At 40.5% G+C, this 15,832-nt stretch overlaps 1 protein-coding gene across 1 annotated transcript in view; it reads right to left on the bottom strand.

Annotated features, from left to right (window-relative positions):
- Positions 1 to 15,563, bottom strand: part of gpm6ab (glycoprotein M6Ab) — a 227,850-nt gene extending 212,287 nt beyond the window's left edge. Inside the window, exon 1 of the mRNA XM_048527800.2 lies at positions 15,093 to 15,563. Within this exon, the coding sequence (XP_048383757.1) occupies positions 15,093 to 15,129 (37 nt within the window). The 5' untranslated portion in view covers positions 15,130 to 15,563. The remainder of the gene's footprint in view (positions 1 to 15,092) is intronic.
- Between the last annotated feature and the right edge of the window lie 269 nt (positions 15,564 to 15,832).

The raw sequence follows: 15,832 nt of genomic DNA, 5'->3' as shown, positions 1-15,832 counted from the left end.
GATTCTCCAGCATCTGCAGTTCCCATTATCTCTCTCACAGCACTCAGTACGTCAGGTGGTATTTATGGGCATAGTAACTGAGATAATGTTACAGGCCAGTTGACATCTTTGTTAAAATGGTGAATTATGACATGAAGGCCCAGTTTGTTGTGTTTTGTTAACATGGGAATAATTATAAAGCAAAGTTTGAAAGAAGCCGATAACAAATTGCATGGGCATAGAGTTTTTGTGGAAGCAGAATGAGGCAAAATTGGACACTAGGCATGTAAAGATGTGCTCAGCCAGTGGAATTCAGAGAGCACAGTCAGTCAAGCATCAGACCTTAAGGGCTTCTCAGGAACAAAATTAAAACTGCTGGAAAAGCTCAGCAGGTCTGGCAGTATCTGTGAAGGAGAAAACAGAGTTAAAGTTTCAGGTCCGGTGAGCCTTCCTCAGAACTGATGGTGGCTGGGAAAACGAATATATATGGAGAAAATAGGGGAGGCTAGGGGGAAGGGATAGGGAGTAAACGATGGGATAGATCCTTAAGTGAGAGGAGTCTCCTTTCAGAGTTTTTGCCGTGTAGGCGTAGCCTCCCTATCCGCACTAAGCCAAAGATCTCAGTTCAACTGCTACATGTTTCACATCTTTATACCTGAGAGCGTTAAAGGGCCAGAAGAAGGCTACAGTGATCAGGAGAGCTGTGACAATCTAGGAATGAGCAAGCTTACGATTTTAAAAAGAACACACACGGAGGGCGCTGGAGAAACTCAGCAGGTTGGGCAGCATCTGTGGAGAGAGGAAAAACAGAGTTAACGCTTCGAGTCCCGTACGATTCCTCTCTAACCTCTCCTAAAGAGACTTCTGCAAAAGAGCCATGCCAGACTTGAAACATTGACACCGTTTTTCTCTCTCCGCAGATGCTGCCAGACTTGCCGAGTTTCGCCAGCACCCCTCTGTTTGTATCGAATTTCCAGTACCTGCAGTATTTTGCTTTAATGTAATTTAAATGCTGGTTTTTTTTGCATGCCATGACGAGCCAATATTTCGCTTTCTTCTTGTGGTACAGCCCGCCGGCGTGAGTCTCCACTTTAGCTGGAAGGAAATTGAGCATGCAGTGCAGTGAGAAAGTGGTCCTCCATGCCCAGTTGACACAGTCTACGAGTGTGTGATATTTAGTGATGTCTGTGTGTGGATTTAGCATTCGGGTGAATATCAGAGAGAAGCCGATTGCTCGAGCCGAAAAAATCCATTCCACTTAGCTCGTTATTGCCAGAACTGGGATTGGCTGGGAAATCATCAATGATGAGGAAATGCTCTTCAACTGAGTTACCTTCATATCCAGCGTGACCAAATTTCATAGACATATGCAATAAGAAGGAGCCAAGGTGTAAGATTCATTTTGAACAATATGTGGGGAGAAAGGGGCTCATGCACTAAAAATGTCTGAAAGGCAAATCTTAATCTTGAGCCATCGACAACAGTGACATCAAAGAAGGGCTTTTGATAGTGAAGCAAGTTTCAGGTTGTTACCATAGCAATGGTGCACATCAAGTCTAGTGAAATCTCATCCCGCTGAGTTATTTTTGAATGCATTCGCTGGAAGACGCTCTTTGAAACAAAGGTTCCAAACGCTTAATAGCTGATGCTGCCCAAACAGATCAAAATGACACGATTTTGAATACAATCTCTTTTATCTGCAACATTGCAGCAGCAACCCACGTAGTATTTTAATTTATCCTATCAAACAGTTGTTCAGTTTGAACGGAGCAATTCCGTAAAGGCAGTATTTTTTTTTTCATAAATCAATATTTTAGAGCTCGTGTCTGCTTTTCCCGTGTCTGTGTGGGCTTCCTCCGGGTGCTCCGGTTCCCTCTCACAATCCAAAGATGCACAGGGAGCGTGCAGGCCATGCTAAATTGCCTGTAGTGCCCTGGGATGTTTAGGTTAGGGGGTTAGACAAGGGAAATATTGGGGAAGGGCCTGGGTGTGATGCTCTTCGGAGGGGCAGTATGGAATTGTTGTGCTGAATGGCCTGTTTCCACACTGTTGGGATTCTATGTATGCCTATGTATTTTACAGCACAGTTAAGATGCTGGAATTGGAACCTTACAGAGAAATTTTAATTCCAAATTTTACTGACTTACTAACAGAGCCATGTGCATGGAAAAAGCCTTCCGTTCAACTTGTCAATGCCCACCAGCTGTCCTCAACTGATCTACTTCCATTTGCCAGCATTCGGCCCAAAACCCTCCAAACCCTTCCTATTCATGTACCCATCTAGATGCCTGTTAAATGTTATAATTGTACCAGCCTCTGCCACGTCCTCTGGAAGCTCAATCCATACACGCACCATCCTCTGTGTGAAAGTGTTGCTCCTTAGACTCCTTTTAAATCATTCTCCCCACACCATAAACCTATACGCTCTAGTTTTAGACTCCCTTACCCTGGGGAAAAGGCCGTGACTATTCATCCTATCTGAGCTCCTTATGATTTCACAAGTCTCTATGAGGTCACCCCTCATCATTAGATGCTGCAGGGAAAATAGCCCCAGCCTATTCTGTCCCTCTCTCCAGCTCAAACCCTGCAACCCTGGCAGCATTCCGGTAAATCTTACCTGAACTCTTTCTAAGTTTAACAACATCTCAAAAGTGTTGAGGACCAGTGAAATAAAAGTGGTGAACGGTATAACATGAATAAAAGTGGTAAAATTCAGCTTGGAAATAATGGATTACTTCTGAGAAGACAATTTAGGAGATCATCAAGTGCCCTGCCCACTTTCTCTCTCCTCTGAAATGGTAGAGAACATTGGATGGGGCATATTGGTCAGAGATCAATGCATAATTTCCCTGTTTCAGCACATCTGCTGCTGAAATCCTCATCTATGCCATTGTGTGTATTAGTAGTAAAAGGTGTGCAAGCTAGCTGAGCTTCTGGCCTGCTCCATTGGGTGAAATACTTATGTTGCCTCACTTTGGTTCAAGCATCTGTGTTCTATTAAGGTCACAGTTGAAGAACCGTCCATTAGTCACAACAATGTTGCAGGTTAGGGGCTCTCTTGCTCCGAGTACTAGAAACCAGAAAGCCATTCAATCAGAAACAGAACAGGAGAAGGACTTTCTCAATCGGAGTACTATCAGCAAACCAAATTGAAAAGAACCAAAGTAAAAGGAACTCAGTCAGCCTGCAAAGCTGAGAATGTCAAAACTGACTGCTCAACTGTCAACATTACAATATTTATTCTTCATGAATGACCCAGAGACTGATCTGTATATCTTTTAAATTGTATTTTCATTTGGACTTACTTCTTATTTTTAACCCATGTATATGTGTGTTATTGTTTCTTCTCGCTATCAATATCTAAAAACAACTATCCGATAAACTCAAGAGCTGATTAATTCGACTCTTTTTAAAACACAAATTGATTCAGTTTGGGCATACACATCCACAAGGGAGTGAGGATCATTGATATATTAACCTGGCTGTGAACAACAAAAAGTGAGGAGGAATACAGAAGGAGGGCTAGTTTAACCCTCTACACCACACCCCTCAGGTTAAGAATTGACAATCTGGGCAATCACTTCGAGAATTAAAATAACTTTGGGCATCTTGGCCAGGGTCTGGCCATAACAATTAGAATCATAGAATCTCTATTGTATGGAAGCAGACCATTTTTCCAAGTTTACCCACTGAGGAGCATCCCAGCCAAACCCTGTAATTCTGCATTTCACCTGGCTAACTCATTTAGCTCGCATATCCATGGACACTATGTGTAATTTAGCCTGGGTATTCCACCTAACCTGCACATCTTTGGACTGTGGTAGGAAACCCAGGTCGATGAGGGCAACAACTTGAGGGTGGAATTGAACCTGGGTCCCTAGCACTTTGAAGCAGCAGTATTACCTACTGAGCCACCCCACAATTTGACCACTTTGTTATGTTAAAGGCAAGATATAAATAAACATTTATTGCTTTTTTATCTTTAAGTTATGCACCTCCAGCCAACATATAATTTTAATCTCTCATAGCTGGAGTTTCGAAGAAGACAAGACCATAAGCCAGATTGTAACACCGTCAAAAGCAATAGCTCAGTGATAAAGTTATGGCATGAGATGTCAGCAGTTCATTTAACATTGCAAACAGACCAAGGTAATTCACAAAACTAAACAAATATTGTACACAATTTGGTGCTGAACAACAAAGTTGGGGTACTGTGTACTGTTTAAGTCTCCTTACTTGAGAAAGGACATACTGGCAGTGGAGAGGCTGCAGAAGAGCTTCACTTAGTTGATTCTGGAGCTGAGAGATTTGGCTTACGGGAGAGATTGAGTAGATTGAGTTTATACAGATTGAATTTGGAAACATGAGGGCAATCTTACAGAAACATAAAATGATGAAGGAAATAGATAAGACAGAAGCACAGAGGTTGTTGAAACCACAACGTGGGAGCATAGAGTCAAAATAAGAGGGAGCAGATTTAGGACTGAGTTGAACATTTTTTTAGAATATTACGGCACAGTACAGGCCCTTCGGCCCTTGATGTTGTGCCAACCTGTCATACTGATCTGAAGCCCATCTAACCTACACTATTCCATGTACGTCCATATGCTTATGTTGAGGAGGAACTTCTTCACCCAAAGGGCTATGAATTTGTAAAATCCCCTGCCCAGTGGAGCAGTTGGGGCTATTGAACTTTTTAAGGCAAAGGTAGATAGATTTTTGAACAGCAAAGGGATTAAGGGTATGGTGAGCAGGCGGGTAAGTGAAGCTAAGTTCACAAAAAGATTAGCCATGATCTTATTGAATAGCAGAGCAGACTCACCAGGCCAGGTGGCCTAGTTCTACTTTGGTTTCTTATGATTGTATGTTCTTATAAGGAGACTTTATAGTATGTGATCAAACATTTGATCAAAGAGACAAGATTTAGTGGGCATTCTCAAGGAGAGAGAGAAGCAGATAAATTGAGAAGCAAAGTGGTTTTAGAAGAGAATTCCAGACTGAAGGCACAATAGACTTTGGGTGACTTTGGTAATTCCACTTATTACTTACTTCCCATTACCACCCTGATTTCAGAGAGACTAAAAATCTACCTCTCTCAGTCTTTAAATGCGTTCAATCATGAAGCATCAACAATCCCCAAGTGCAGAAAATTTCAAATATTCACAAATCTCTGAGTAAAGAAATTTCTCCTCTTTTTAGTCCTGAACGATCATTCCGTATCCTGATTCTGAGCCCAATGAGTCTTAACCATCCTTTGAAGCTGAGAGTCCTACCTCACGTCTTATAGTTTGTGTTAATCTGGATTGGCACTGCAGAAACAACTCTGACATTTTCTCTTCAACCTGCAAATATAGTTTGATACCTGGGTACCCATTATTTTAAATCTCTGAAGATATTTCACCAAATAATGGTTGATTTCATCCTCATTCATGTTCATGTGCAATGTAACAGTTGAATTGACTCTGAATCACAACATTTTTATCCCTGGCAGCAAAATAACTATGCACCTTAAATTCAGCTTATTTTAAAGTTTTACCAAGCTACTTTACAGAGTATATCTGACAGAGAAAATCATCATATCAGCTAATGTGTGTTAACAATGTGATTGGATTTTAACAGCAGATTTTAATGTTACATAGAATTGCACAGAAATTTCCAGTGCAGACATAGGACATTCTGCCCAAAAGGTCTGTGCTGGCATTTATGCTTCATATAAGATTCGTCACACTGTGTTGCACTATTAATTTATCTCTCAATTCCTTTTTCTCTGATGTAGTTATCCAGCTGCCTCTTAAATGCTGTTCATTTCAATGACTCGTACGATTAAACACACCAAACAATTAACTGTAATTTGGCAACGTAGACCATTGAAGCACCAATGCTGTATCACAAGAAGTTTGGAAGCTTTGTGTTTCAAGGGTTATCAAATTTTCCTTCCCCTTTCCATCACAAATAGTTTAAGAAACCTACCATTCCGTATCCTGTCGCATGTAAAGCAACTGGAATCTCAACTCTGACATTAGTAACTTAGTAATAACTGAGCTCTAAAAATTGAAATAGAGGCTAATATTTTGATCCAAAATCAATATTAATAAATGGGCTGAATATTCCTTTACTTCACCACCTAAATAAGAAAGAAAATCAGGCAGACAGGTCTATCACAATGCCCACGGCCTGGCCTGGATTTGCTATCATTAGAGAGAAGGCCTCAAGAGGACCCTTTCACCATTCGACATGACAACCAAACTGATTTCCTTGTGTTGCCGTGTTCATAGGGAAGCCTGTGATAGGGATGGTAGGTTTCTTTCAGAAGACTGAGACGCTGATGCACTTTCTTGTAAGGCCTCAGCTCAATTCAAACCAAAAATCTACATGGGATTAACTGCCACTTTGGGAAATCTTTCCTATAAAGCTCAACACAACACTGCACATTCTTCCTACAGCACAGCCTTGAAGTTCATAGCATTGTACACCAGCTTGCTGGAGCATGGTATAGAAATCTTGTGCTGTAAGATATAACACAGGAATGATTAAAGAAATATCACAGAGCAACGACATAAATTATGCATTTTAGTTTACTATTGAAACCAAAAGTAATATTAGCCTTGGCCAGATGCAAGACTTCCACTGGTCCAAAAGTATTATGGAAGCTGCTTTACAAGTTCTACTAAATTATGTGTTGAGTAGTCTTTTTACAACAGAATGGGATAGTTCTAGAAATCACATTTCGTATATTTCCAAAAACCCAGAGGTCAATGATTTACCTTTCTCACTGAGGGTTATTTGCCTTGGAGGATGAAGGACTACATCTTGATCTGGATCTTTGTGAGCCCAAAATACTCGGGAACAGGCACAGAAATTGGCAAAAGCTGATGCCACAGGAATATTTGAATGAGTGGTCAAAAAATGTCCCATGCAAACCCCCCACAGGAGCGAGGCAGTCAGTATTAGTTTTGCATTGTGACCCTGCATGCGCTGTGTGTGACTTTGCAGATACCACTGACAGGCCTAAGTTTTGAAATTTGCAAACTGTTCATGTCCCACGATAGTTTGTCACTTCAGGTGAGTTTTGCAAGCTTTTATGGAACTCACCAGGTCAGATAGTTCAGGAATTTTAGCGGAGGAGTCAGGGAAATTTTGATTGGTGAGTGTTAAATGTCAAATCAACTTCTCCCATCTTTTTTCTAGTCCTATTTCTTATGTTCTTTATTTCAAATATCATTATTAGATGCTGTATTATTTGATGGGTTTTTATTGCACTGATTTATCATTGGGCTCTGTTCTGAAAAAGGAAATTGATTATTACATTGAACAGTGATAATGGGAACTGCAGATGCTGGAGAATCCAAGATAATAAAGTGTGAAGCTGGATGAACACAGCAGGCCAAGCAGCATCTCTGCCCGAAACGTCAGCTTTTGTGCTCCTGAGATGCTGCTTGGCCTGCTGTGTTCATCCTGCTTCACACTTTATTATATTACATTGAACAGTGTTCTGTAAGCATTGAGATGCACTCAGTACATTTCTCATTAGATAAAGTTACTACAGTAACATCTAGTTTTAGCAACAGTGACCATAAAGCTGTCATCAATTGCTGTAAAAGCCCATTTAGTTCACTTTAAATTGGAAATCATTCTTAGCTAATCGCATTTAAATGTGACCATGGACTCATAAGAACATGATTGACTCTTAACTGCCCTCTGAAATGGGCCAGCAAGCCATTCAATTCAAGGGCAATTATGATGGGTACAAAGGCTAAAATTGCCAGTGAAGCATATACCCCAAGAAAGAGTGGTTAAAAAATAGTGCCACTGTATATTCAAAATTGTAGAATAGACAGTTTGAGGATTGGCATATTATCATTGGACATGATTCAAATATCCAAGGCACTTTAGCATAGATACAAAATTGGCCTGTTGCTTTATTTTAGAACAAATGGAGCCACCTGCTTCTGGAATTAACAAGGTGTAGAGCTGGGTGAACACAGCAGGCCAAGCAGAATCAGAGGAGCAGAAAGCCTAATGTTTCAGGCCTAGACCCTTCTTCAGAAGGGTCTTCATTTCTGAAGAAGGGTCTAGGCCCGAAATGTCAGCCTTCCTGCTCCTGAGATGCTGCTTGGCCTGCTGTGTTCACCCAGCTCTACACCTTGTTATCTCAGATTCTCCAGCATCTGCAGTTCCTACTATCTCTACGTCTGGAATTATTTGAGTCTTAGACCTTCTGGTGTAACTTGAAATAAACCAAGCCAACTATTCTTTCATTTTCAATAGGTTCCATTGGCTAGAGTTGTGGATTTACATTTAGGTTTACTTAATATTGTCACTTGTACCTAGGCACAATGAAAAGTGTATAATGTCGCCGTGTCCCAGCTCCATCTTGGATTAAATAATAAATTATATATGGTAAAATACTGAATAAATTATTATTAAATTGATATTAATAAAATTGTAACAGCTTCAAAAGTTCGTCTTTCCCTCTCTGTAGACTTGATCTGCTCTCTTCCTCTAATCACCACCATCTGACATCAAAGGGTTCAAGCAATTTGCACTTTTCCTGCTGCCACTGATGCTGTCGCTTCTGTGACCCCCACCTCTGAGCTGGAGACGGCCAAGCTGCAGGGGTCCTGCACCTCCTCCATTGCTGGACATTGATGGATGGGTCCTGGCTCCGAGTCGACCAATAGCGTTCTGGCTTGTCTTCCATGATGGAGCAGGGATGGAGACACATGGGGCTCCAGCCTCCCACAGGAGGACATCATGATGAGGCCCCAAAACAAAAAAAAATGCATGATCAAGTTACTGAGCTGAAAGGACAATGATGAAGCAAAGTGTACACAGGTGGGCCTGCTGTATGAGACCATGAGGAGCCAAGCTCAGTAGCAAAACATTGCTGTACATGCTGCCATAATGGTTGGTTTTTACAGTTGAGTCCATTAGAGTGCCACAGTGGCTCAGTGGTCAGCGCCCGCTGCCTCAAAGCACCAGGGACTAGGTTTGATTCCAACCTCAGTTGACTGTCTGTGTGGAGTTTGCACATTCACCCCATGTCTGCATGGGTTTCCTCCAGATGCTCCGCTTTCCTTCCACAAGCAAAAGATGTAGAGGTTGGGTGGATTGGCCATGCTAAATTGCCCACAGTGTCCACGGATATGCAGGCTAGGTGGGTTAGCCACGGGAAATATGGGGTTACAGGAAGAGGGTAGGGAGGTGCATCTGGGTGGGATGCTCTTCAGAGGGTTCATATAGGCCTGATGGGCTGAATGGCTTCTACACTGTAGGGATTCTATAATTATGAATACCTAGCTGAGTTTCAAGTACTGGTAATCTCACTCAACTTGTGATTCAGAGAGCTACATTAGTGTATTAGGGACGCAACTTCAAATCTCACTATGGTAGCTGGTGGAATTTAAATTCACTTAACCGAGTTTTGAACGGTGACCCAAGAAACTATCATTACTTGTTGGTTTTCACTCTTTAGAAAATGAAATCTGCCATATTTACAGGTCTGTAACTCACGTGATTTCAGATTCACAAGTAAAGTGGTTGATGCTTAACTGCCCTCTGAAATGACCTAGCAAGTCATTCAGGTAAAGGGCAAATAGGGGTGGACTGAAAACTCATGATTTGTATTTTAAATGTTTGATTGACAATTTTCAGATCTTATTGAAGGATTATCTTGAATTCCAAACAAAGGTTTGATTGCAATCACTATTTCATTCTTCCTGAGATCTGTTGACTAGGTGCATCACAATGTAAATACACATGAGTCAAAGAGGGGCCATCTGGGATTTGGCAATGCCCAGGAGGACAAAAAGGGGAAATGAAAAGGGGGTAGGAGTTAAGGGAGGTCACAGGAAATGTAAGGCAGTTATACTGGATTATGTGCGCTATGCCAGGGCATGGGGTAGGTGTGGGATTGGGGAGGTGATGGTGAAGATACATATAAATGTAGAGAGTTGGGGCCATCTCCAGAGAGCTGTATCAAGCTTTAGATGCTTTGGCATCTGATAGTGGCTTCAATCTGTTACAGAGTTGGCAGGTCTGGATCATTCTTGGTCAGGTCTGGTTGGCATGACAGCCTGGTAGTTTTGAGAAGAAGCAACTGGTCCAGGCTGGTGAAATCTATTCTCCAGCATCTGCAGTTCCCATTATCTCTAATGAAGTCTTGAATGGCCTTAAATTGCATTTCTTGAACACACATCAAAAATTCAGCCCTTTGATTCCAGTCAATCTAACAGAATAGATCAAAAACATTGCTCCAACATTTGCTAATAAGCAACATGAACACAGGGCACTGATATCCTTTCCCTTTCAGTGAGAGGCATCAAATAGTAGATAACAACGTGTGGAGCTGGATGAACACAGCAGTCAAGCAGCATCAGAGGAGCAGGAAAGCTGACCTTTCAGGTCTAGACCCTTCTTCAGACCTTGAGAAGGTTTGTAGCTCAAGTTGAGGTTCTGGATGTAAGTTTGCTCGCAGAGCTGGGAGGTTAGTTTTGAGACGTTTCGTCACCATTCCAGGTAGCATCATCAGTGAGCCTCCGACGAAGGCTTCGTCGGAGGCTCACTGATGATGTTACCGAGAATGGTGACGAAACGTCTGAAAACTAACCATCCAGCTCAGCGAGCAAACTTTGATCCTTCTTCAGACCTTTCTTCTAGGAGTTCCTACTATCTCTCGGCATTGAATAGTACTCTGGTTATCCATCTCTTGCTAAAACTGGTAGCTCAGTGCCTGGAGAAAGCATAGCTGTAAACTTATATCCTACTATATAATGGTGTAATATGCTGTGATCTGAAAGCATCATTTTTTTTCTTTATCATTATGACAGGGGAGGTGATGGCCTTGAGTACTTTTGCTGGATTGTTAATCCAGACACCCAGGTTTGAATCTGACCATGGTAGATGGTGGAATTTGAATTCATTAAAAATCTGGAATTAAGAGTTTAATGATGACCATAAAACCATTGCTAATTGTCAGGATAAAACCTAGATTGCATACATTGTTATGGGTCCATACTCTCATGCAGGCCAGTCCAGGTAAAGATGGCAGATTTACCTCCCTGAAGGATATTAGTGAAGCTTTGACCATTAATTCTTACTGACCTACATTGTCTTCTGACATATCAACTTAGGGATTCTAAGTTAACCATCCTTGTTTTCAAATTCCTGAAATGGTCTTACACCTTTATTCTATAACCTCCTCCAGCATCTCAACTAACAGTATTTCTCTAATTATGATCTCTCCGCATCCTTTACTTTCATTCGTCCATCTTTGGCCAAGGTCCTAGCTTCTTCCTAGACTTCAATCCCAACTTCTCTATATCTCTCATAGATAATAAAGTGTGAAGCTGGATGAACACAGCAGGCCAAGCAGCATCTCAGGAGCACAAAAGCTGACATTTCGGGCCTAGACCCTTCATCAGAGCCTCTGATGAAGGGTCTAGGCCCAAAATGTCGGCTTTTGTGCTCCTGAGTTGCTGCTTGGCCTGATGTGTTCATCCAGCTTCACACCTTTTTTATCTTGGATTCTCCAGCATCTGCAGTTCCCATTATCTCTGATACCTTCTCTATATCTCTCTCCTCCTATAAGGCAGTTCAAGGTTTATCCATCAAACCTAAGATTTCCTTACGTGGCCAAGTAACAAATTGCGTTTGATAATGCTCCTATGAAGTGCCCTAGGGAAGTTTTTCTATGTTAAATCACTATGTAATTGGAAATTGTTGTTTATGGAGACTGTTTTGTTTTAATTTAGAACATAGAACATAGAACATTACAGCGCAGTACAGGCCCTTTGGTCCTCGATGTTGTGCCGACCTGTGAAACCAATCCGAAGCCATCTAACCTACACTATTCCATTCTCATCCATATGTTTATCCAATGATCATTTAAATGCCCTTAAAGTTGTCGAGTCTACTACTAGTATTTATTGTGAATTATTCAATATTTTTTTCTCCCTTTGCTTTTGTTTCTCCGTACAATTTAATTTCCAGCTAAGAGCATGGTTACCCATGCCCAGATTCGTGGTTGATATCTACAATCTTCATAGCAGATATGGCAAAACATCTGACATTCACTTCCTCCTTTTGGCAACTGTCTGCCCTATGCTTGACACCTTCTCCTCATGATACACAGCACTGTGCTGGCATTTTAGATTCCATGAATTCTTGGAGTCAACTCCTACCTTACACGTTATAGCACAGGGGCTCAGAGCACAGACATTTTATACTGTTCAGTTCTAGTTTTGTTCTTCATGATAAGGTATTGGGATTTTTTGAATGCTACATAAATTATTCATAATTTACTTAAGAATTATATGGATGAGAATATTACTCTTGTCCAATAAATATATATCATAACAGAGACCACAGCATGTCCCAATAAAAACAAATGAATGGGTATGAATTCGTGGGGATTCAGTCATCTGATTGGTCTCCTTCAGTGCAATAAAGAATATGTTTCATTTCAATTCTTTGAAGAGAATAAAGAGAAGTACAGTTCGAATAAAAATAGAGAATCAGTGGGCTTAAATTTCAGAGGGAAGAACTCCCACAAACATCGTACCATCATCATGGTTGCATCATGTTCTATTTTTAGGAGTTTTCTTTAAAACACTTGGAACTTTCAAACAACGCATGCAAGGTTAAAGATTTCAAAGGGCATGACCAAAGGCTGAGATCCCTGCTTTGAGTCTCGCTGTCCTTTTGCTTCAGTCAGAAACAGTTGAAGCTGATCATGAGCTAAGACACATTTCTAAAAATGCAAAGGTGGATCCCAACAGAAGGAGCAAGGACAAAGATCAGTCCCTTTAACACTCATGGAGAGAATTTATGGGGTTTAGTGAAAACAAGAAGATACTTCTAGGCAACCATTTTATTTTCCTGCTGATGACTAGGCTGGCATGGAAGTTTTCAGGCACTCAGGGTGCCATGTGCATTGGACATGCAGCTAAATTAGCATTTGCATCTCCCTAATCAGATGTCCCACTGCAGATGCTAAGTCAGTACCGCAAGTTTCTTTTGGCCCATTGCAATTTATTCACTGAGAAGAAGAATTGAGTAAGCAATGAAATCATGAAAGGCACCATATAAATGAAAGCAGTTTCATTCTTTGCATTTTACTTCCCTGGGCCTGCCTATTGGTCAAACCTTCATACCCTGGCACCAAACTTGTTGCCTTGACGAAAAAAATGTAGTAGGGAATCATGATGGGGCGTTCAAACTTCTGTTTCCCATTACCGTGCTTTTCCTGATGAAAACTTAATTTTCGTCTTGATATTTGGTGAACATTGCTGTACATTTGAAAAAAAAACATACCCGCTTGGTACAGCAGCATAATGTTTAGAGAATATTCAAATCACTCTCTGGGATTGCAGTAGATGAGACTATAATATCCAGTTAAGTCCAACAAACATTTGAGCAGCTGTTGTAATGGACTTAAAGTAGAGTGATCTGAATATAACATTGTTGAAAATAGCCCAATAATACAAACAGCTGTTCTGCTTGTGTCCCTATGATTCAGGTTGACCAACTGTAAAAATTCATATTTAGATGTCTAAACCTTTTCTCCTTATTGATTTATAAAATTTAAAAAAAACTTCCACAGAACTTCCGCTAATGTTGATGGATTGAATCTCTTTTGTTGGAGCCACCTTTATTGCAGACAGATTCGAAATTCAGTTGGGTGACTGTCATGCCTCTAACCACTAACTTCAGCTCCTTTATTTCCTAGCTTTCTTTTAAAAGTTGAATTCAAGCAATAAAGCACAATATTTCTGTTTGTTAAGTCACACCATGTATGAGATAAACTCAGTTGGGGCGCACCTTAAGATGACAGCTGTTTTTTTCTTAAATTTACAGTTGATGTAGAATAGTAACATAAGTCAAGATAATAAATGTGTTGCCATCAAGCCTATTTTTACCCCCATGGGTCACTTCTAATGAGTGAGCACAGCAGTTCTCAGAGGCACCAGTCTAAATGATTTATCAAAAGACTCAACTGCATCATAAAATTCAACATCACATTAAGCAAAACATAGGTATATACATTTTAAGTAAAGTCTCCAACATTTATCATCCCATATTATTAGCCATTATGAGTCAAAATGGCAGCTACATATTTGTTGCTGTCATATTCTTCTCGCTTGTAATTCCACTCTTATGCATCAACCAAAGCCTTACACAGAACACAGGACAGAGTACAGCCAGTCTTCCGGCCCAAGGCAAATGAGCAATTAGGAAGACAGCAGTTGGATGCCAAATTTAGACTAAAGATCTCAGATCTAGAGCAAAGAGCAAGAGATTAAAAAAAACAACCAGACCGCTAATTGACGGCCAGCATTCAATAGTATAAAGGGGCCGGTGACGGTACCCAGAATAACGCACTTGTGCCGTACGTTCATTAAACAACAAGCATTCCTTTGCCAAATGCTTTTGTTTCTTCTCAAGAGCCCCAGCACTTTCACATGTTTTCTTTTTCTAAACAAATCAGACCTTCAAACTGGAGACACAGAGATCTGCACAGAAAAAAGTAATCACTGGAGGAAAATAAAGATATAGAAGTGATGAAGATTGAGAGAAAATATCTTTCTAACAGGATAATTAAGAATATGTATATATGTCTAATAACATCTATAATGAGACACTCTGTCGATTCACTCCACCAATCCAAAAAATAGGATAATAGAAATTCTTTTTCACTTGAATTTAGACACTCATAATGTGCTCAGACAATCATAAGAAAGCATTAAGTCGATTACAGCTAACAAAGACAGTTCAAATACAATTCACCCAGTGCAAATATTTCAAGGAACGCTACCATTTTAAAATCAGAATTCTCGCAACCACAAATCTGCATAATAAATAAAAACAAACATACGCACACATGTACATACACATATGTAAGCACATACATGCATCCACACACATCCACACATATGCTACAAATACACACAATTCACAGACATTTAAGCTGTTTTTGAAAGAAACAGAACAGACCAACTTCACAGCTTCCAACTAATGACACGCTTTATTTACAAATTTACCATGCATCTTAGCCATATAAGAGCAACAGGGAAAAAAAACATGCTTTTAAAGATGTTTGCTTTAATCAATACCTTTTTGTGTTTGCCCTTCTTCCATATTCTCTTCCATTGCTGTATGCTGTCAGTCCGAGATGCTGCACAGAATTAAACAAAAGCTTCAATTAGGAGCTTAGGAAGAGAGAGAGAGAAAAGAATTTCCTCTGGATCTTCCTGGTGTCTGTGGCTTGGGCAAGTCCTCAAAGCGTGGCTCCTACTCTCTCACTCCCCTCCTTTGCCTTGAGATTGCTTGTCAAGTGTAATTTCATTCAAATTACTCTTCCGTGAAGATTATCAATTTTTCTCCTGAATACTGCCCATTGTGTACCACTGTAAGCATATATTGATATGACTGAGCCTGCTGAATACAGACACAACTTTGAATTGTGCTTTTCCCTTCAGGATGATTTGCTCCTGCGAACAAAATGATTTCAACAAATTGTGTTTTGTGCAGAATTTTGGTGGCTTAGACGATGAGGAGACTTTTTAGCATGGAGCATTTCTGGAAGGGGTGTGCCATTAACATGAGAATAGCCCACCAACCCATCTCCCCCTCTTTCAACAGTGGGAAAGCCCGATTGCCTGTGGGCTTTTGTGCTGATCATTCTCACCCAGAGAAATATAGGGTGTGTGTGTGTCTATTTTTCTAACAAAAAAAGGAGCACAAACTTGTAAAAAAAGTGTGTTTAGCTTCATTTGTTTGCAATTTGATAGCCATTGCTAGTGTCAAGTAATCCAGATCTTCATTGACAAGCTTATAAACCTCTTTAAATTGA

This window comes from Stegostoma tigrinum, chromosome 3, assembly GCF_030684315.1.
Source record: "Stegostoma tigrinum isolate sSteTig4 chromosome 3, sSteTig4.hap1, whole genome shotgun sequence".
In the NCBI taxonomy this organism is placed as follows: Eukaryota; Metazoa; Chordata; class Chondrichthyes; order Orectolobiformes; family Stegostomatidae; genus Stegostoma; species Stegostoma tigrinum.
This window is presented reverse-complemented; position numbering and strand designations above follow the sequence as displayed.